At 33.0% G+C, this 22,694-nt stretch overlaps 2 protein-coding genes across 2 annotated transcripts in view; one reads left to right on the forward strand and one right to left on the reverse strand.

The window, feature by feature from the left end:
* The window catches only part of LOC136854117 (armadillo repeat-containing protein 8-like), a 294,260-nt gene that overhangs the window by 139,544 nt on the left and 132,022 nt on the right, over nucleotides 1-22,694 (forward strand). The window lies entirely within an intron of this gene.
* Glg1 (golgi glycoprotein 1) overlaps nucleotides 3,271-22,694 on the reverse strand; it is a 35,992-nt gene continuing 16,568 nt past the window's right edge. The window contains exons 7-20 of the mRNA XM_067130298.1: nucleotides 21,476-21,699; nucleotides 20,634-20,755; nucleotides 20,137-20,395; nucleotides 19,777-19,946; nucleotides 18,659-18,767; nucleotides 16,688-16,819; nucleotides 14,133-14,230; nucleotides 11,208-11,415; nucleotides 9,504-9,689; nucleotides 7,982-8,191; nucleotides 7,488-7,607; nucleotides 5,556-5,778; nucleotides 4,903-5,009; nucleotides 3,271-4,664 (exon numbers count right to left, since the gene is read on the reverse strand). Coding sequence (XP_066986399.1) covers nucleotides 4,500-4,664; nucleotides 4,903-5,009; nucleotides 5,556-5,778; nucleotides 7,488-7,607; nucleotides 7,982-8,191; nucleotides 9,504-9,689; nucleotides 11,208-11,415; nucleotides 14,133-14,230; nucleotides 16,688-16,819; nucleotides 18,659-18,767; nucleotides 19,777-19,946; nucleotides 20,137-20,395; nucleotides 20,634-20,755; nucleotides 21,476-21,699 — 2,333 coding nt within the window. The 3' untranslated portion in view covers nucleotides 3,271-4,499. The remainder of the gene's footprint in view (nucleotides 4,665-4,902; nucleotides 5,010-5,555; nucleotides 5,779-7,487; nucleotides 7,608-7,981; nucleotides 8,192-9,503; nucleotides 9,690-11,207; nucleotides 11,416-14,132; nucleotides 14,231-16,687; nucleotides 16,820-18,658; nucleotides 18,768-19,776; nucleotides 19,947-20,136; nucleotides 20,396-20,633; nucleotides 20,756-21,475; nucleotides 21,700-22,694) is intronic.

Raw genomic sequence — 22,694 nt, forward strand, 5'->3', positions numbered from 1 at the left:
TCTTCCTAACACTCAATTACACAAGACATAGCAAAGAACTGTACTGATACCACCTGAAAGAAGGATTATACAACAGAAGCTTTTGGTTCTAACATTCTTTGTGTGATTCTTCACAGATGCTCCAGGGAGCTGTACACAGTATTTACAATACAATCTATGTTCACTTACAGATCAACATATTATTACTAGTATTACCATGGTAATTATAAAGTACAGTAATTTAATGAACCCACTGATTCTCATTCTGTATTCAGACAGGGCTTGTCTGGGAATTTGTTCTTGAATGAGAAGTGGAAATATGAGCAAGGTAACGTTATGGGACAGTGGGACTCTACAAATAATCTTTAGTATCATCTACAGTGTGCCAATCAAGGTACACAGAGTGAGCAGCACCCCTTTTACTTTAGATTTAGAGCTACCATACATATCTTATCCATTTCTATGTTTACTGTTATTTACACAAGTCAAATGACAAACATTTATGCACATAAAATATACCTGACAATGCCACTAATTTCAACAATAATTCATAGCTGGTAATATCACTATCATCATAAATTATAATGAGACCACATTTTTTTTTCCTTTCTGGACTCTCACAGATTTCCCAATGGATATTTTGTTAAATCTGAGGTGAAAACTAAAACTCAAATACTGGACAGCTGTATATGAATCGACAAAAGGGAATGGATGAAAAGTAAAAGGCATAAAGATCAGCTGGGGATAGAGGGATGCAGCACAGTACAATCAGTACCATATATAGTGTGCCATGCAAGGCACATTGTAAATGGTATCCCTGGTTTAAAATTCAAAATAATTTCAATATATAACACTATGGTAGACATAAAAAAATTGCATTATGCTGATCACAAATATTTTTAAAATCTGCTTCTGGGAAACTAAAGTAATAGTATTCCTTTTTCTTTGAACTGGACAGATTTTCCCTTATTTTGTAAATTACTTTGATAACTGATAGGTTTCTTTATATATTACAGACCTCATAAATCATAAAATCAATCACACACATTGCAGAACATTCCTTTAAGGCAATGATTGCATTTATAACATATGAAAATTGCTTGACAAAAATTACTTAATGAAATCAGTGTTTTACAAATGTTACCGTACCACCATAGTTATACCAAATCAGTAAGTTTGAAATGCTCTAATCCAAAGATCTATATATTGATCATCACACTTTGGGCATCTCAAGATACTAGAAAACATTGTTAATACAGCTTTAGTGAGCTGGAAATACATCTCTATCCAGATGGCCAAAGAATTTTTTTAAAGTCATTATTTTGGACATATGTTCATGCAAAATGCTGACAATTCATACATGGAAAGCTTTAATATTTTGTCTTGGTATGTATTTTCTTCCCATCAGAAGGTCTGTGAATTACCCGATTTGGTCTCTGGAAGTACTGTATTCTTATTTTCAGATATACAATGACTGTCTGACCAAGCAACCCAGCATCAGATGACTCTACAGATAAACACTGATAAGGGATCCTCACGGTGACATAATAATAATGACTCTAATAATGATAATGATATAATAATAATAATACTGTAACGTGATTACCCTGTATTTTAATTTACCAAGCAAAGTTAAACAAAATCAAATATCCATAAATGACAAAAATCATGATTTAAACCCAAAGAAATCTATTTCAACAGTTTAAATTTAAAAATGCTTTATACTGTACATAAATTTCCAGCATAACAAGTTAGTTATCTAATATGTGCTGTAAAAAGCACTGTAAATTGTTACAAATACCAACTTCTCAAATGCTAGGCCCATATGTGAAATAATCTCTTTTTGTAACAATAATCTACAATATGCTGCTTGTCACAAAAACCACAAATCTTAAAACGAATCACAAACATCACTAAATAGCAGGGAAATTGATTTCTTCAATTTAGCTACATACCTGCAAGACAACCCTAACAAAAGAAGAAACTACTTCCATCACAACCACTACAGATCACCATAAATACTGTACAACTTTGTATATCCTACTAGGACCAACACTGTTATATTTCTCACATGTTGATGCATTTAAGTACAGTACAGCAGTCTTTTTCAAGTTTTGTTCATTTTGCATAAAATTTTACTCAACCATTCCCCACTCCAGACAAAACTGAAAATTAGTCCAAATTACTATGAAAACACTCCTACGTGCAAAGAATCCCTTTGTCACCTTTCATCGCAATACGTCTCTTCTCAATTTACACCAGTTTCACAAAATTTAATTCTCATCTTGCTTTAAGTATATTTTTTCCAAAAACTATCTAACAATAATATTCTCATTAAAAATACTTACATTAACAGATTATTCACAACTGTACATCCCCTTATATATCTTTCAGTCTCCACAAAAAATATATCCATCAAAATGTGAATTCTATTAATGCTTTACTGACAATATGGCTCAGTTAGTAACCATATTAAAATGGATTTGAAACTTGCATCTTATCCTATATTTTATTCCATATCAAAATTTGAATCTTAAACCCTATCCTATATCTTATAACAAGATAAAATAACTTGCGTCAGTTGCTCTTTATTATAATTCAGTCATTTCATTTTGTCTTAAATACAAAACTAAGGTGAACATTATTTTACAATTGTGATAACTGCTTCGATATAAGATAAAATACTAGCGTTGACTGAATATATAAGAGCAAGACCAATGGGTTCATCCTTCCCAAAAGCTTTGAAAATTGTAAATTTCCTTAGAAAATTCAAACGAGCCACAACTAGGGTGCCACAGATTCTCAGTTGCACAGTGAAATTTAAAAATATAAAATAAATATCAAATTACAGAAAAAGCATTTCTGATTAAAATTCTTCAGTGTCCTACATTGTATCACTCAATGTTTCTACATATATTCCTTATTCAAACTTCATATCTTCAAAAATATTTAGAATACTGTAACCAGAGACAATCGGTATAATTCTGCAATGTGTGTGTGTGATTCCCCTTAAATCTTTTGACATCATTCAACATACTCAAACTAAGTTTCCAATACTCAAACTAAGTTTTCCAATAAGATATTATCCAACAAAATTGGAATAAGCTTCAAAATCCCTCAAGATAGATGAGGAAGCTTAATAATTCATGCCCCTTCTCTTAAACTCAAAAATCTACATCTGATAAGACCATCTTGAGGTTATCCATGTAAAGCTGTCCAATTCGCTTAAAAAGCAGTCATCAACATTTCTAAAGAAAAAGTGAGGAATGATGCTTGGAATGAAAAAATTGGTGAAAGTTTGCTTTAATCTAAAGATGTCAGAACATGGTTCCTATCCTTCCCCATTACTGTATTTTGTTCTAACAATATTCTAATATTAACCTTTGTGCAAAATGACTGAACAAAAACCAACTACAGTATATCATCCTGTCAGAAATTACACTATACCACTACAATAAAAAAAACTTTATTTCTAGGCTCTCTATATTGCAAAACTTTTTAAATTTCAAATCTTTACCCTCTATAATGGACGAGACTCTTACAAACCTTTTGCAAAAACTTTACATGGCCACAAACATTAATGCAACCTAATCTGGAATCAGAAGTATGTTTGTTCTCAAGCAGTGACAATGAGAGTTGAACACAAACACTTAAACTTCTCTTAAATAACAAAACCTTCTAACTATACAGTAACAGAACCAAAATTCATAAATCAGCAGCAATAATTTAAGAAAGACCGCTTTTTGTTTTCACTGATAGTAAAATACAAATCAAGGTCAAAATAAAAAGGAAGAACTAAAACAGTTAAATCAAATAATTAAATTTCAAGAGAAACAAGTAGTGAATATTATTTAATAAGCTCAAGTGTCAGGAATCAAACCGTAAATTGTGCTTGAGCTCTTTATCGATCAACCCAATTTGACTAAACAATACTGTAAACAACATTTTGATATAAAACATACTATGCTAATAAATCATATTTTTCATATGAAAGCATTACAACCAGAGCTTGAGCTCGCAGTGCAAAAGTAAAACACACAGTATTCATACTTAATTTCATGGTGTAAGTATCTATCAGTTTTCTCAAGGGAGAACAATAAAATATGCAAAATCCTACTGAAACTCATCAAAATTTTGATATGTCTCCTACTTTCACAGAGAAAATCTTTCACACACACTGAAAATGTTTTAGTTATTCTTCAGGATGTATACCTATGTAAAATCCGGTTTCTTCTACTGTCCACATATAAAGTAAATTAACTAAAAATTTTATATAAATGCAATGCCTTAAATTAGCAGCACTGGCCATAGTTGTCATAATAATGATGGGTGCTTCAATTAATGTAAATAAAGAAATCCGTAAAATCCACAGCAAATACAGTACTGCAAAATTATAAAATTAAAATATTCATTTCATGATATATTACAGCATATGTCAAGCAATATGAGACAACCCTTTGAAGACTTTCATCATCACTACAGTAACACATTATATAATCACTACTATGCTTCACTTAGCTTTATCTGTCCTTTAGCAGTTTGTACCGTCTTGTTGATCTCCCACAGAAAAGCCCAATAATGAAAATGATGCCAATGATGGTAATGAGACTTAGAATTATATAATTTCTCTCTGGTGAGATTGATACTTGTCTTACCAAGTCTTCCAGGGAGGTGAGCTTTGAAACCTGTTAAAATAATAATAAAATAAGTTAAACATATTATATATACATCTCTCTACATTCTTATCTACATTAGCCTCTATGACACGCTGTACGTTTCCAAGACTTTAATAATTTACGAAAATAAATAACATCTTCATTAACAGGAATTACACTAGTATGCAAATGAACTGAAAGAATACTGTACAAAAAATTATCTAAAGACCAATTTATTCCATGAAAATCGCAAACATATTCAAATTACCTTTATAGCCACTTGGAACATTTCTCGCCGCTCTCGTAACTTTTCTCTGCATTCAGTTTTCAGTGCATTTGGATTCCTATCCAAAACATCATACAGACATGCTAAGTCTGAAAATGTAAACCAAATTAAATACTTCATCATTAAGAAATTACTAAAAATTCAAGAAACAACACAAGTAGCAAGTTAATTTTTTTTATTTAATGTGCTTGCAGTGTTATACCAGAGTTCCAGAGATGGGTGTTATTGTCAGTATTAATTTTTAGTCCAATCTAAGTATAACTGAAGCTATAAGGACTTCAACAAAAAATATGCTATTAGCACTTGGGAAATAATAAATCTATGACAGCATAATTAAAAATAGATATGAGAAATTTTCAAGAACCTAGGCTTGAAACAAAATAATGTTTGAGCATAATTTCCACTATTTTATCATCATTTTATTAATTTTGTATGCATCCATTATTATTTCCTATTAGTTAAACAGCAGACAAACTATCTAGTTTTACTTCTCTCTTTATTTTTAATATTCTTTATAATTTTCACAAAAGGACATTCAGGTCTGTTGAACCTTGGTAAAAGATTGATGGCACATTGATTATATAAGAATGTAAACACATTAAAAATAATGGTAACACGAATACTGTACAACTTACGATATCCTCTTTCTTTCCCCTCGCAATACTTGTTGTCATCTACACCACAAACAGCATTGAGCACAGGATCCACATGTATGTCCGCCCGCTGTATTTCAATAACATGGGCAATATGAAGCTGGCATTCAGGCTTTAGTGTATTGGCATCAAATCTGAGTTTTAGGCACTCCTCCATGTGACCCACACCATCATTGTTTAGATGCTCAGGACACAGAATTTTCATCTGTAAAGTAGGTATGGGACTCAGATACAGTATAGGTATTTTGTGGTAATTCAATATAATGAGTCCCGATATCCATAGATAATAAGAAAGTATACGTGCAGTAATACCTCGAACTTACGCAAGGTTAGGTTCCAGAACTCCTCGCATTAAAGGAGAATTGGTGTAAATTTGGTATTCACTAAAAATACTAATAAATGCTTATTTCTAGAGTTTATATTCCCAAATTATACTCCCAAAGTACAGCATTAAGCTAATTTTAAATGAAATTAAAGTTAATTTCATTTAAAAGTAAGCTTAATACATTACTCTTAAAAAAGAAATAAATAGCTGACGTAAAAATACAGTGCAGCATCCTAATGGGTATTTGCCACACACTAGCACATTTACAGTAGTCACGTATGTATACTAATGTTACCCCCAATTTATGGGATGCCATTTTCTTTTTCACACTCACAGAAGTCATATAACGAAGGTACAATTCAATAAAATGAAAAAACGCAATGTATGTAGAGGGTACAGGGACATTCAATCAATTTAAAATTATGTAAAGACATACAGAGAAATAATAAGTTGTAAAAGTGTGTGTGCACTAACAACGAGAGAGAGAGAGAGAGAGAGAGAGAAATGCATATGCACATTAATAATATTATAACATTTGTATCATTTATGCACAAAATTTAAAAAATACATATTTTTCATACAGATTTTACATGTAAAATCATAAAAACTTATAAATTACATAAATATTAAACAAACACTTTTGCAAGGGTATCACATCGTATAAAAGTATGTAACTTTGCAAATGGGTAGCACATCTTATACAAAAGTAAACTTGACTGTAAATTGCCTTTGTATCATTTACTGTATGTACAAACTTAAAAATATAAATTTTTCAAAAATTAAACAATACTTCTTCAGGGGTATCACATCTTGTACAAAAGTAAACTTTACTGTAAATTACCTTTATATCACTTATGTACAAAAGTATAAATAATACAAATTTTTCAGAACGATTTTACATTTTAAAGTATGAAAACTTATACAATAAGTTACTGTACTTCAAAAACTAAACAAACACTTTCTGCAGGGGTATCACATCTTTGAAAAGTGCAGTAACTTTGCAAATGGTTATCACATCTTGTGAAAGTACACTAACTGTATGTGCTGTAATTACCTTTGCATCATATGTCTGCATGCACAAAAATAAAATTAATACATTTTTCCTACAGATTTTACACATAAAAGCATAAAAACTTATAAATTACTCCAAAAATTACACAAACACTTCTGCTGGGTTTCTCGAGGATTTCGCAAATGTTGTGTGTCTGTGAAAAAATCGCTTATGCCAATTAGTTAGGTTCCAGTGAAAAGTTCGCATGTCTGTGAATTCGCACAACTCGAATCACATAAGTCTGAGGTATTAATGTATACTGTACACTGTATATTCTTAAATATTCTGCTAATAAGGCATTGCCTAATGCATTAAACACTTTTCACTGATTTACGCTGGAAGTGTAATTACTAGCCCTGCTTATACAATCCTAAAATATTTACAGTATAAAGACAATTTATAAATTATCCTATCGCCAATATGAAAACCTTAATCTTCTTATGTCTCTAATAAATCTAAATGCTAGAAATATCTTACCCAATTTGCTAACAAAGTTTATAATGAAAATCTATTTAAAAACTAATATTTTGTAACTTACATCATCTTCACATTTAGCCATAAGTATTGGATCAAATCTGTAGTCAAGAGCAGCCAAGCGTGCCATTGAGGTCACCTGGAGTCTGCAAGCTGAGCTAAGTTTATTTCCTGGAAGTTGTTCCTTCAAAAAGAAAATATCTTTATGAATAACTATATTCTTTGTATGAATAACTATATTCTTTGTCTAAATAGAAAGAAAATAAAACTGTTCTCTGGACATCAAAACCAAGCCTACAAAAAGTGTTGTTACACTCACTGATAAAATTATTTGAACAATTCCATTGAATAATGACGATAGACTCACATACAGGTGGCATGAAAGATTTATTCTTAAAAAGAGAATTTTAAGTGGAACAAAGTAAAATTCGAGCACTTACATAAAAGCAAAAAAGAAACCAACAGGATCAGACTTAAATTAAGAGGCAGAAAGCAATGCAACTAGAGTCAAAGGGATCCTGCATAAATTTTAAATATGAAACTACAAACTATGCTCACCTTCAAGCATTCAGTAAGTTTTCCGTTAAGATCAAGCTCTGTTTGGCTATGCTGCTGTTCTTCAAAAATGGACAGACAAAATTTAGCCATATCTTGTTTACAGGCTTTACGAAGTTCAGGATTCAGTCGAGAGTCTGTTGTTTGTTCCACCATTCGTCGCATAACTACAAGGCGACACCTTGAATCAAAAGAGAGTTCTTCCTTGTGCATCTGCAAAAAAAAGCCTTTAAATGTAATGCACTGAGTTCTACTTACTAGGCGTAAATGTATGTAAAACTTAATAGATCACTCAAAGTTTAACAATCTGTACTTTTTGCTTTACTGGAGCTTCCAAATGCTTCACAACTTTGATGATGGATCTCTACAATCTATATCATTAGGAAAAGCCTCAAAATTAGTATGTAATAACTATCATCATTGGTTGTATTTTTCACCATATTATTTTCTCAAGAACTAGTTTTTTGGCATTATATTCTGTTTCAATCCTTCTCACCAGAGTGTAACTATTTTCTCCATCCACATCTAAGTAACATATTCAGATGAACCAGAAGACTTTATTGGAATCATTTCAGAGGTGCATACCTCACTCTGAATTCACATGAAATAAGAAATCAGGACCTGAAAAAGCTGATCATATAGGTACTGGCATTGCCTGGCTCTCTGAGGCATTAATTGCTAAATAGCTTTTTCAAGATATGATGAAGACTGAGTCTCACCTAATCATTCATTTCCCATAGGCATAAAATTAAAACCTCAACTCCTATACAACGCAATTCCTTACTACTGCAGAAACAAATTATGAATTCCCACTTCACAATACAGTACAGCAAATTGAAAACATATTTACTGATGACAGAAAAATGAACATTATTGGCTGAAGCTTCTTATAACTATGAAGGAGATGGTACTCGGTTAAATGGTTTAACCAAACTACTGAGCTGAAGATAAACACTCAAAGGGGTGGTCCAAAGACTTTGGACCAATGCAATAAATAATTACATCTTATTTAATGAATTACAGTTTCTTAAGAACTTTGTAAATTGATAAACTGAAAAATCAGGATTTCTGATGATTTCTTTGTAAATTGATAAACTGAAAAATCAGGATTTCTGATGAGATTTCTTTCATCATACATAACAGCTTTTACTGTTGCTCTGGTATTGCAGGTTGTGAATTCAAGAAAAGCACATGGATCATTCATTAAATATCAATGAGCAATGTGACTACATCCAATGCATAAGCAAGATGAAATGGCATCATTCTAATGTTCTTTTTGACAAGTTCCTATGTCAGATAGCAGCAGGTGACTCAAAGTACCAAAGCTGGCACTGTACAGAGGGAATGGTAGAATCAAAAAATAAATAAAAAAGCAAAAATAATAAGTGTCTGCAATTCAAAAACTTAATATCATCAATATGCCAGGTCCAACCACACAGTGTAAGTCACAATTTTCATACATAAGCAGGAAAAATATACAAGCATTTGCACTTTTTTTGCTTCGACACTTGTCCAAATCACTCACCCTTAAACAAAAAAGTATTTTTCCTGAATCTTCACCACGACAATGTTGTTCAATCATTTTTCTACACGCAGTAACAAGAACAACATCAGTCCCAGGATCCAGGTGCTCTTCCTGTTCCCTCATGAATATAAGTTTGTGACAGACACCTGTTAAGTTACGTCGGTGATCCCTCAAACACTCCAACACCTGAAATAAGTGCATGTCACACAGAAATTTAAAAGAAAAATTGCGTACAAGAATTTTTACCTCAAGACTATGTATAGGGGTAATAGCATTTTTGTAATAATGCAGGTTCTTGATATTTACACAATCTAAGACTAATTCAATAAAAGTAATATAGTTTGCTCTCCAGATTTTGAGTACTCTAGCAATGAATATGACAGATGAGTTTACGAGATTCATGCAACACTGAAAACAAAAAAATCTAAAAAAAAATGGTCATTCAAATTTTCAAGTAACAATGGTTACCTAATAACATGCTGCAATCTTCATGCTGAGTTGTAATAATTTTGCTGTTAAAATTTTTTTTCTTTTTCTTTTCATAAATTATTTTTTGACTAAATAAAACTGCATATTATCACTGTGTACAGAGATGCTATACAGTAATGAAATTACAAACTGTATACTTGATAATGCTTTAAATTTTCATACTCTAAACAAACTAAAAAAGCATGTTACTCTGAAGTAATCTGGTTTTACACAAATTCTAACATCAGCCAATACATATATTTATACACACTTGCATACATTGACTGACAATTGTACATATAAAGTGCAATAATGTACTGTATTAATTCATTTAAAATGTATTAATGAAAATACCAATACCATATTAAATAATTTACAATAATTCTCAGTATGCAATCTCACCTTGAAAATAAGCCCAAAAATTAAAAGAAAATTCACTTTTGATGGTCGATTAACAAGTACCACTACCTATTCTGCCGAATATACAAACAAGTGCAATGAAACATCCTTTTACCATTATTTTAAATTCTGAAGGATAATTAAGACTTAGTATAACATATACCTGCTCCGTAATACAAGCAGGCAATTACAATTTATTTAATTAAATACCTTAGAATTTCTGAGTAAGTGCTCACAAGGTGAGTAAAGAATGCTTTCACTTGCAACAAAATTTTTTTCATGTATAAATGTAACAATCACTTCAAGTACATTATCATATGTACCTGTACTGTATTTAAGACCATCTAATAAATGAGAAAAAATCACCATCTTTAACTACAGGAGCAAAGACACAAATGATCACCTCCTAACAAAAAGTACATAATGTATAGGTTTTTCAAGAGGCAGACAAAACATGCCAAATAATCAACTCACTCATGCAAAGAACAGAGTATGATGGGTCAGTTACTCTTAAAACAAAGAACCCCACACTTACAGGTTTACATATGCAAGCATCAGTTGCATTTGTTTCAGCATTCATTATATATACTATTCTTATCAGATTATTCTACTGAGTATATTATTTTTACCTCAAACCATTTTAAGCATACTGTATTCAGTTTTTTAAACAGCCTGGGCAAACATGCTGTATAAATGCCAGTCGTAAACCTTGAATGAAAACACTAACTTGATCCCACCTCATTGGAAGAACACTCCACAATATAAAGCCTCTTTCATTTCCCAACAAGGTTTTAGGAGTTGATGCAAACACATCCCAACAAAAATGTGGTTACTTACAGCCCCTCTGCCTCGCTTCACATTTTTACAAAATTTTCGGACATCCCCCTCACACCCCTCTTGAAGTCTTGGATCCAGTTTGACGTTTTCATGTCGTTGGAATAACTGTTGTCGAAGCTGCTGACGGCATGGCTTGGAGACCTGATGACGGTTGTCTGCTAGAATGTCATTCCGAACTTGCAAACTCAGGCATTCAATAACATCTGCCCTAAAAAAGAGAGAAAATCATACACATCATGTAAGATGTCATCAACATGAAAATGATTTCTACAATCAATGATGAGTTCTTTTTTATTTGCAATGCTGCTATAAAACTGATATGGGAGTACTTTTAAAATCTATTTACACAAATTTTGCTTAGCAATAACTTTATACAGAGCATTCATTAAATGTAATCAAGTTTTACAAAACTCTGTCTTCATGTTAAATTGGAAATTCACCTGTACAGATAACTGCAGTTAAAACTGCTTACCTTTCAACTTGAAAATTTTAAAAATATTTCCACTAAAACAAACAAAATTACAAATTTCTTCCTTTAATAGTGTTTAATAAATATCTCACTGGGAAAACAACCCAAAAATTATGAAAGGATACAAGCTTTATGAGAACCTAGAAATGTTACAAAGATGTCTAAAGCTTAATAATAATGAGGGGAGAATTTCCATTTCAAGGGAATATCCACCTCCCAAGTGATAAGTCCTTATCAAGACTCCGTACCTCACCTGTTGTTTTCATTTACTATCTTCCTTTAAAACATAATTCTGCCTTTTTCCCAATTCATTGTATAGTGGAACTCGACAGGATTTTTTTATCATTGTGTTTTAATGGTACTCAACAAGTCCCCTGCATTTTCTCCTTGATCATCAAATGACAGAGTGTCAGGGCAGTGTCTTGTACAGTATGGACATTAACTATTTGGTTCAATGTATGTACTGTACTGTTATTCTCTTCAAGAGTGAAGTATCAAGTAATAGTATACATTTAAAATAACTATACGCTGAGATTTTCCAGGGGTAAAAACCTGTATTTCACACATTCGAAGTTCAGTATTTCACTTTAGGCCCTAATGTGTGGTTGTCCTAACTCACGCTTTCACCTCTTTTCAATCTTAAATCTTACCTGCAATATTTGTGTGTTTCTTCTTTTGTGCTGCTTAGTGCTCCTGTTTCCTTGTATGACATGTATCTAAAGATATAATTGGTGACAGTTCTAGTTCAGCCCCACAGATGATTTGATAATTTTACCCAATAAGATATATGGCAAAAAAAAATAAAAATTACTGATTGAATTTTATCTGATTATAAATGCTCTAACACTGAACTTGTCAGGACGCAGTATTCTCCCACTAAGAAAATTAGGGAAAAGATGAGATGAAGGAAGAAGAAAATCTAGAGAGAGTCATATTTCTATAAAAACCTTCCCAAATTCCTTAAACTATAATTAGTCTGTCTTTCTTTTCGCTTGTTCTGTAAAGGTCAATATTACTTGTCTCTTATTCAGTCATCCAATCTTCTTACTTTAACATATATTTTATTTCCTCTTTGCTTCCTGTCTTTCTACTGTGCTTTCTAATTTGGACTAATCAAAGCAAGTGTTGATGTTATCATGAGGTAATTTTTCCCTCAAAATCAATCTCAATCAATACACACACACACTCACTTTTAATTGTTTACAAATGAAAAGAGAAATTAATTCAGAGATGATATAAAACGGAGAGTGATTGAATGTAATTTTTAATGTTTTCATTTCATTCTTACATAAATGAGGATCTCTCCAAACATTCTGAAAAATAAACAAACCCTGTCTTTCTCTTCATTTGTTCTTCATTATCCACTTTTACTACTCTTTCTTTCCTTCATTCAGATTTTCTATCTACTGAATTCTTGCCAAGTATTATTTGTAGTGGATGGATGTCAATGGGAAGGAAATGGTGAACAGATAGATAGATTTTTTATATTTTCAAAAATTTTTAATTAATTTAATTCTCTTACTTCATGCATACAACACTGAGTGACATGGTCTTTCCTGTACCTATTTTTCTTATTCTTAAGAACATATCTTTTTCTTTTCAACATCTATTTCAATTACTCTATCAATTCTCTGTTGCAGACTTTCTCATGGCAGGGCATGAAGGGTCCAGCTGCTATCCAGCTGTTTTTAGGAGGATGGGAGCTAGCTGGGAGGGGAAAGTTGAAGGAGATTTTCATAGCATTCACTTTTGTTTTTCCTTTTTATAGATGCCTATATTCAATTCTAAGTTGCATTTATGTAGCTTCTATTATCACTAATAAAACATACACTGACTGATATATCTATCATACTAATACTGTACAATATAGTAATAAGTATTAACAGAAAGAAAAAATTCATATATTTGCTTGCAAAAAAGGATAGTGAACACTAAGCTGCACTGGTACTAGGTCTGCTGATTCAGTTCTGAATCAAGGGACATCAGGATTTGTATTTAAGCCATAATTGTCTTGATACTCGTGAAGAAACTCTCATTCATCTGTTAAAAAAGGAACTCACTGCTTTCTAGAAACATGAACTGAAAGTCCCTGAATAACAGGTTACACATATCCAACATTCCTCAGCCAAATTTTCATAAAAAAGTAACAGTAAAGAACATTCTTCACCAATTTTTACAGGCTGCCCTAGAGCAACAAACCATGCCAGCACGAGGCATGCTTAATCTAAAATTAACTTCACACTCAAAAAGATACTGTTCCATACTATACATACAGCAAACATCCCCAACCTACTTGATAAATACAAACATTTCAGCCATTTTTTCAATGCAAGGATGGATAAGCATGATATCATAGATGATATAGATGACTGAAATCAAATGAACATTATATACTACAAGACATAAATAAAATACTCTACAGACACAAATGATACAAGATAGTACAAGCAACTTACTTATTCTTTGGTTTGGGTTTATTGCAGAACTTAGCAACATCAGGGCTGCAGGCTTCTTTGAATCGTGGGGAGAATGTGTAGTCTTTCAGTGCCAGCAGCTGAAAAACAAATGTTATCTTATGCTCAGTTCTAATACAAAATTATACAGTGCTCCCTTAACTGAAGTACAGCATTTTCATTACTTTTTTAAATTTCAAAATATGTAATAATATTCCATAAAATAGATAAAATATAATCAAGCCATTAAAACAATTATAGTGGATATTTAATCACCACAAATACCCTTAATACAGAAATCTAGTACAATAACTCCAGGGTATTTTCATAAAAAAACACCTGGAGTTAATATCCAAACAACAAGGGTATGGATTTGTACCAAAAAATCTATACTTGCTCTAAATTTTTTTCTGTGACTAGTAATTTTCTACTATTACTATATTCAATATGAGCACAATTCTATGCACCAAGCCAAAAAGCCATAGTTTTTGAGGCAAGATTCCAATGAACAGAATGCCCAGTTGGAGGGAAGAACTGGTTAAAGCAAAGAAAATTATAGACATCATGAGACCATCAATGGCTGTACATTCTTAAAGAGAGGAAGACAAGGTACATTCATACCACCACCTGAACAGACCACCATTCCTGAAATAAAAAAATAAAATAAAAACAAGAAGGAACAGAAATAACTGGCTGAAGCCAAATGCAGAGAGAGAGAGAGAGAGAGAGAGAAAGAGATAAACCACCAACTGGCACCAAATGCTAATGAAAGAAAGGGAGAAAGAAAAAGAAGACAAACAACTCCCCTCAATTGGACATGTCATTAAACCAATGAAGTACTCCATCCCCAATCAACAAGGAAGGAGTTCCACATCTTAGAATATGAATGAGCCTTACAGCAAGAACATCTGCAATTGCAAGAGATCAATAAAAATTTGACCCACCCTTACTTCTGCCAACCTTAAGCCTGCTCCCCATCTATATATAGGAGTAGCCCTTTATATTTCATTCATTCCTTACTCTGGAGGTGACTGCCAGTGAGCACGATGAAATGTTAGAGGTAATAAATAAACAACGACAGCAGTATCTTTCCGTGTCCTTTGCGAACTTATTATACCATTTACCTGCTAGAGAATATAAGAATAAACAGAGATGGGTGCATAAACTAAATGCAGCTGAAACGGCAATAGTTTTCAAAAACATTACCCCGAAGGGGACTCCTTCCATAATATCATTATTATTAATCAAAGTGATGCTCAAATCAAGATAGCCCCTACTCATATGGGACCAGTGGTGAAAGAGGCTGACCATAGGCAAGATATGGGCACATCTAAATTTAGTTTTTATGATCGTTACACACACAAAAAATTTTTGGATACACACTGTTTCCTACAGTAGGGAACAATTTATGGGTGTATTGTTGTTTGTTGTACATTACTTCCCTTGTTGTTGGAACTTTAGAAAATATACTCAAATGACAAGTCTACACTGAACAGTCACTTGAAGGAATGTAGGCTACACAAGCCCAAGGTAGACTAAGCTGAGGTAGTTATGAAATTCCGCATATAGGCTATACCGAGCAGAATTGTACACTCAGTCTCAGTCTCATTATATATTATTTACAAACTAGATGACTAACCCGGCGCTGCCCCGAACAACTCTGAATGATAACCAATAAACTTTCTCTCACTTTTCCCTCTTTCTTCTACCTAACACACACACACACACACACACACACACACACACACACACACACACACACACACACACACACACACACACTCTCTCTCTCTCTCTCTCTCTCTCTCTCTCTCTCTCTCTCTCTCTCTCTCTCGCCTTCCCAACTCCCATCCGCTTTGGTGCCATTAATGTCTTACCCCCACAGCATTCTTTCCCAGATAGAGTAAATTCTTAAGTTACTAAGTCTACGGGCAGAACCAGCCCCGTTTCCTGGGCAGAACCAGCCCAGTTTCAGGGAAACCCTTCCCGGCCCCCACCCCTTTTGATGCTAGTGATGCCTTCCCCCGACAGTGCTGATTTCTAGATATATAGATTTGTATGATCTATGCTGTTGAAGACAGAACTTGGTTATAATAATAGCAAATACATGAAAAAAAAAGTACATACAGTATATCACTTCTCTTGATAGGCTATTACACTATTCATGATTACCTAGAATTCAAAGTTATCCATCCCAAAGAACAAAAGGACTCAGATAACAGACTACTGTAACCCAATTCTGACTAAAATCTAACAAAATTGTTACCATGATAAACAATATGATCAAAATTACCTAGTCACATATTTCATTCACATACCTTCCTTGGAAATGTTTTATTACAACTTAGCACTTTGGGTATATTCGAATGAAATCAACATTCTAGTGATGAATTAAGCACTCCAAGAAACTTTCATCTCTCTGTCGAGTTTTCAGTTACCCAATACCTACTAAGTCACTGTGGCAATCAGTTAACAGGATTTTACAGTACCTCAAGAAGGATTAAATTGACATAATGATTAGGTACCTAAGTGTAAAATTTTTCAGCCACATAACTTACTTGAAAATGCTCTATTACAGCTTTGCACTTTGGGTATGGCCCCATGACTTCGACATTCTTATGACGAATCAAGCAATCTAAGAGACCTCCATCTTCACTGCCAACAGGTTGCTGAGACTCGGACTTACATATCTAAAAAGAAAAAATTTTAATACTACTATGATAAATAAATGCTAAAAAGGAAGGAATGTTGTGCTATTTGGCAAGCTTATGTAACAAAACAGCAAGATGTCAAAAACCACAAAACCAATACCAAGGATTTTATAAAACCTAAAGCTTCAAGTTCAAAACCAAGAGTTTTAGGTACTTCAATCTTCTTAGACATATCAGTGACTCATTTAAATGTTTTAAAAACTTATGACAACAAAGTGGAAAAAGTTACTCTTCAAGAATTGAGAAAAACTTACGCAGGTAAAAAAAGACAGAAATACTTACAGTTAATGGATTAACACTTCAATGATTAAAGCACTTTTTATAGTGTAATTTTATGTTATATGAGATTAAGTATTCCACAGCATTTGGGAATTGTGGATGGGATTCTTTGCAAGGCTGCAACTGACAAAACAAAAATATTTAAAGAAATTTATTTTTTCCTAGGCATGAACTCGTTTGTTTTACAAAAGAAGAAATGCGTCTCATTCTTCTGTACAGCCCTGAAAGTATCTGATGTACGCTGTGGTTCCCATGACCTACATCAAGTTCTTTCTAAAATAACATGCAGTTTCACTGATTTTTTGTATTCCTTTTTCAAGTTCACATACAGGGTATTCTGAAGTAATTCATATGTGTACAGTACATTTTTAGTTTTCTATAAAAGAAAGCTATTAAGATGGCTATTTGCTAATTATGATGTAAGGGTTTCATACAATAAATGATGTTTTTACAAGAAAACATAGTTTCTATACAAGTCCACTACTTATAATATTCAGTGCCATTCTCCCTTCCCCTCACTCTTTGAAACTGGGGTTGCCACACAGGAACAAGATGCATACGCTGGCAGACTGTGGACCATGAGCTTGGCATGCATAGAGGGACTTTTCTTCTTGTAACTCTTCATACAGGTGTGGCTGGGTCCGTTTCACGTAGAATTTTAGCTATTTGTGATTAATGGCTTACATAAAAACTTATTTTATTGTAAAAACTTTGTACAGTACTTCACTCTACTTTCCCTAATACTTTTCAGACTTTTTCCGTGGTATTTCCTTTTTATTGCATCAATACCAAACCTATGTGTAATCCTTTCCTTTTACCCTCAAACTTATAAAAAAATTAATAAGCGAACACTCCTGAGTATCTGTGCATCATAATCTCAAGTAAAATCAGCCACAATTTGTTTAACATGGCAACTACCTCTAGCTAGGACATTTCATTTGCTACAGTTATGTGTATTACTCTATGCATTTATTGGGCTATACTTAGTGCTACAATGATGTACAATACTTGCCTTTCTAGTAAATGCCATAAAAGACTGATAAACTCACTGATGTAAAGTTTAAGTTTAAACAGGGTACAATAAGCAATATAAAAATATGAATAATAATGTAAATACTTTCATTAATTCATGAGACATGTCATTCAAGCCCAATAAAATGCTATCAAACACATCAAAACCTCAACAGTACTAAAGTTTTAAAATATCAACCATCCAAATTAATAAAAATTATTACAATATACAAATGATCATCTACCAGTGAAAAAACCACCAACAATATTTCAGTGGTAACTACAAGCTGGCAAGAATCAATTATAGAACTCTTACATGGCAACCTAAATATTGCTAACTACGAGCTGGCGAAAATCAATTATAGAACTCTTACATGGCAACCAAGTGTCAGACATCTATATTTATGTAGTCCCAAGTAATTCAGCTACCAGTCAGTAAATTTAATTTCAATATCAAAAATGTTTTGGCAACAGTAGACAGAACCACAGAACATCTGCCACAAAAATTCAGAAGTACCTATTTCATACCTGAGGAATAACAGAGGCACACTGAAGAGTTAGTTGTGCATTAAGCCCAGTATCTTTAGCTTCTGCAGCTGTGTAGTTTCCAATCACTTCCTTACATTCTTGGTTTAATCTGGAAATTTACAGAACCCATTAAAATAGCACACACAGAACTTGCTGCCCAACAGCTCTGTCATAGGAATAATTCTCATTATGAAAAACTAGAAACTCTATTTGACAAAGACAAAAATATAAATGAGGATTACAGAGTCAAATAACTTCACACAGAAACTGAAGAGAGTAAACATTAAATAAATGCATTTCATATATTTGCCTGTGCAGAGACTGTATTTATATAAATTTACACTATAACCTTCCTTCTCATGAGTTGCAAGGCTGATGTTACTTACATTGGCCAGTAGAGAGTACATAAACAGTAATAACCATATTTAATAACATATTTATAAATTTACCAGGCCAAGAGAAACTATGTAGAAATAAAAGGGGTACGCTACACTCTTCACTTGTTGCAAAATATTTTACTAAAATTTTTTACTGTAACTAGCTTTTTTATATAAACCTATCAGTCATATTAAGTGATTCATCCAGGTCCATGACGTTCCCCAAAACAAAGAACAGAAAAAGAAAAAAGGAGAAGAGCGCTCTACGGAACCCTAAGAGAATTTAATCAAGGAGTTAAAAACCTCAAGAACTACAGCAAAGTTTCCATATCAGAAGTCTAAAAGGCAAAGCATAGAAACAGAACAATTATGAGATGTAAAGGTGAAGAGATCTGAATGGCTATGGCACTAAAGTATCATCCATCACTCCAGCATTCAACAGGTGAGATGAGGAACTTTCCACAGCAAGGGAGAGATTTCTCATTCATGTTTGCTACAATTTTACCTAAAGAAGCTACTGAGCACTCAGTTCATCCACCATTGTTTGGACTTGTTGGGATAAAAAAAATATATAGAGATTTGCTATTTTTAGAACACTTATGAACAACAGGCCCAAAGTTTATTACACAATAATTTCAATGGATTTACGTAAAACATTTAAGCATAAAAGTACAGAAATAAAGTATACTTGACAGACCTGCAAATAAATAAAGAGGGCCCCATCTTTACATAGTTACTTACTTTTCAAGATTATCCTGTAAACAGGCAATTTCTTCACCAGGACCAGTGTGAGTTGAGCAAAGTTGAGCAAGATGTTCCATACAAACCATCTCTATTTCTGGAAGCAGATCAACATAGGCTGCTCTTTCATGCATTACACGCTGCACTTCATGTATGCAATTAGTGGACAGCTATAAAAAATAAATAAGACGTGATTAATCTTTGTTTGTTTAAAAAACATATATAAGTGTACATATATTTTTAAAAGGTGATTTCCAATTTTTATTTGCACGAGGCATACCAAATATCACTGGCAATATGAAAATGGACTTTTTACTCTTCAGTCAATGAAAAATAAAAAAAAAATTCCAAATCACTTACTCTTAAATCTTTATTTGGATGGTATACATAACGAAAAAGGCAAGGAAGCACATGAACTCCTCTCTCTACATTTGATGTTGTGTCTGCCCAGTCTTTTTTTGCATTACATAATTTTACAGCTTCATCAACACATGCATTGTGTAACTGTGGGTCCAGATTCCAGTCTCGGGACACAAAATACTGTATTTCTAGTAAGGCTGCTTCACATGCAGAAGGCATTTCAGGGGAATTCAGATGGCGCATTAAGCACCGCAATACTCTGTAAATCAAATAAAGGTTACAGATAAATCAGGTGTAAAGGAAAGCAAACTCATAAAGTCTAATAACTTATCTTTTCAAGTTCTAAACACAGTAGTTATTCTGTGCTTAATTCATGGTTTTATGAAAGACTGTGACAGTAAACCATTCATTAAATCTCTTTTCCTTAATTATTCCTTTAAGAGTCATTTGTCCATAAAATAAGCTGTTAAAGGTTTTAAGAAAAAATTAATTCTTACCTTGCATTACCACCTCTGATATCCTTACAGGATGATTCCACCATGGGAAGACACGCTTCATAAAGAACAGGATCAGCTCTCCAATCTTCCCCAACATCAGCTTCCTTCATCAAAGTACTCATCTATGTAAAATAATGAAGCAAATTAAAAAGAATATCTACCACATTCATTTGTGTAAAAAAAATCATGAATACATAAAAACAGAGATCCTGACAATAGCCCAGCAATAAAGTTAGTATGTTAAACCAATTTTTCTAATAAAACTAAACCATAAGCAGGCCCATAATGAAATTCTATTCTAACTCTATAGTTCCTTTAAGTTATACAATACTAAATTCCATAGTAAATATGTCATTATTTCTAAATCAATAACCAGAAAAAAAGCCCTGTTTAGTATTACTTTAGTAATAAATAGTTCCACCAGATCACCATACTGTACTAGACATGTGAAAGTGATACAAAAGGACTTATTCTTAAATGAGAGGTGAAAATCTAGTGCAGTTTGTAGTGCCTATACCAAGCACATTGCAAGTAGCACCGTCTACAGAGTGGTAACAATTTTAGCAACAATCAAGTATACTATATACACCATAATTCATAAAGAAAAGGTAATCAATTCTGTAAGCTTGAATTATCAGTGCTTCAAACAATTACCAAAGTGTTTCTGAATAACGAAAATTCTTGGCATAACTTCAAATACTCTGTTTTGCCCATAACCTCTTTCCATCAGTAGCCTTTACATTAAAATTACTGACAGAAATAAACAGACAGTTGTGATTAATGCAATGTCAAAAACCAGATAAAAACTAAACCCAGTTGATTCATTAATCAATCCTCCTTACCTCTCGTCTGCAAGAGTCAGATATTTGCTTGCGGTGGTTGTGATTGCGAATCTGTTTCATGAGGCAGTGTAAAGTGCGGCCACCAGTTTCTACTCCACCTCCACAGAAGGTCTCAATTTCATTTTTACACTGCACCATAAGATTTGGTGAAAGCTTGTAATCCTCCATTAGCATTCGCCTATGGGACAACATTTCTTCTTTGCAATTGTTTTCAATATTTTTTCCTGTTAATGATGGAATAAAGTATAAGGTTTGGCTACATGTGATATACTCAGTGACATAAAAAACATATATTAGGGAGGAATTTGGTTCACATTCTTTTCTTATATTTTCAAAACAATGAAAAATACACAACATTCAAATTTTCAATAATTTTCATACTTAATTTACTGCCCATTACTCACTCACTGTTACTCTTGCTGCCTCAGAAAGTAGATTCAGATGAAATAAACAAGAAGATGACTTTCACAATAAAATCTGAAGGTAGTTATCATGCTCAAAAATGTCTTTGAAAGTTTAATGCCAGCTTACAACATACAGATCAATTAACTTCTGTATGGTTGTTACCTGGGCTGAGATGCTACAGCTATATTGCATTCTGCACTATCAGAAATGGATAAAGATGGTAATGCATATCATTATATCATCATATGATTAAATAATTAACCAAACACCTAATCTCATTTCTAGACATAAACAGAGCTGGCCTAACAGACTCATTCCTAAAATTTAGGTAGATACTGAAGTAAGGAAAAGTTGTAGCAGTTGGTCAGCCAGTGGGGATGATGGTAAAGAAATAGTTGCTCACCTTCCAGTACATGTGACTCATTCTAGGGACCTTTTGCCATTCTTGCCTTGCCTTCCTCCTCTGCTGATGACAGCCTTTTCCACCCAGTTAAGGTCATCAGGATGTATCTCAGTGGGATTGAATCACGCTGTCCTTCTCGTTTGCTCCTCCACACAAGTTGGTAAAACCTTTCTGTTTCAAAGAATTCTATCTCGTACTGAAACAAGCACATTATTTGGCAAATTCTTAGTGTTTTCAAAGATTTTACCATCTTATATCTTGTACCAAATTCAGCAGGTTACCTGGTGGGCTTATATATATATTTCACTAGATGATGTCTCATAACTCCAAATCAATGCATATGAGCTTTTTACTCCCCTCTTCTGTAGCTTTCACCTTCACAGTGAAATTCTCTCCCATCCTTAGAGCAGG

This window comes from Macrobrachium rosenbergii, chromosome 28, assembly GCF_040412425.1.
Source record: "Macrobrachium rosenbergii isolate ZJJX-2024 chromosome 28, ASM4041242v1, whole genome shotgun sequence".
Classification (NCBI taxonomy): domain Eukaryota; kingdom Metazoa; phylum Arthropoda; class Malacostraca; order Decapoda; family Palaemonidae; genus Macrobrachium; species Macrobrachium rosenbergii.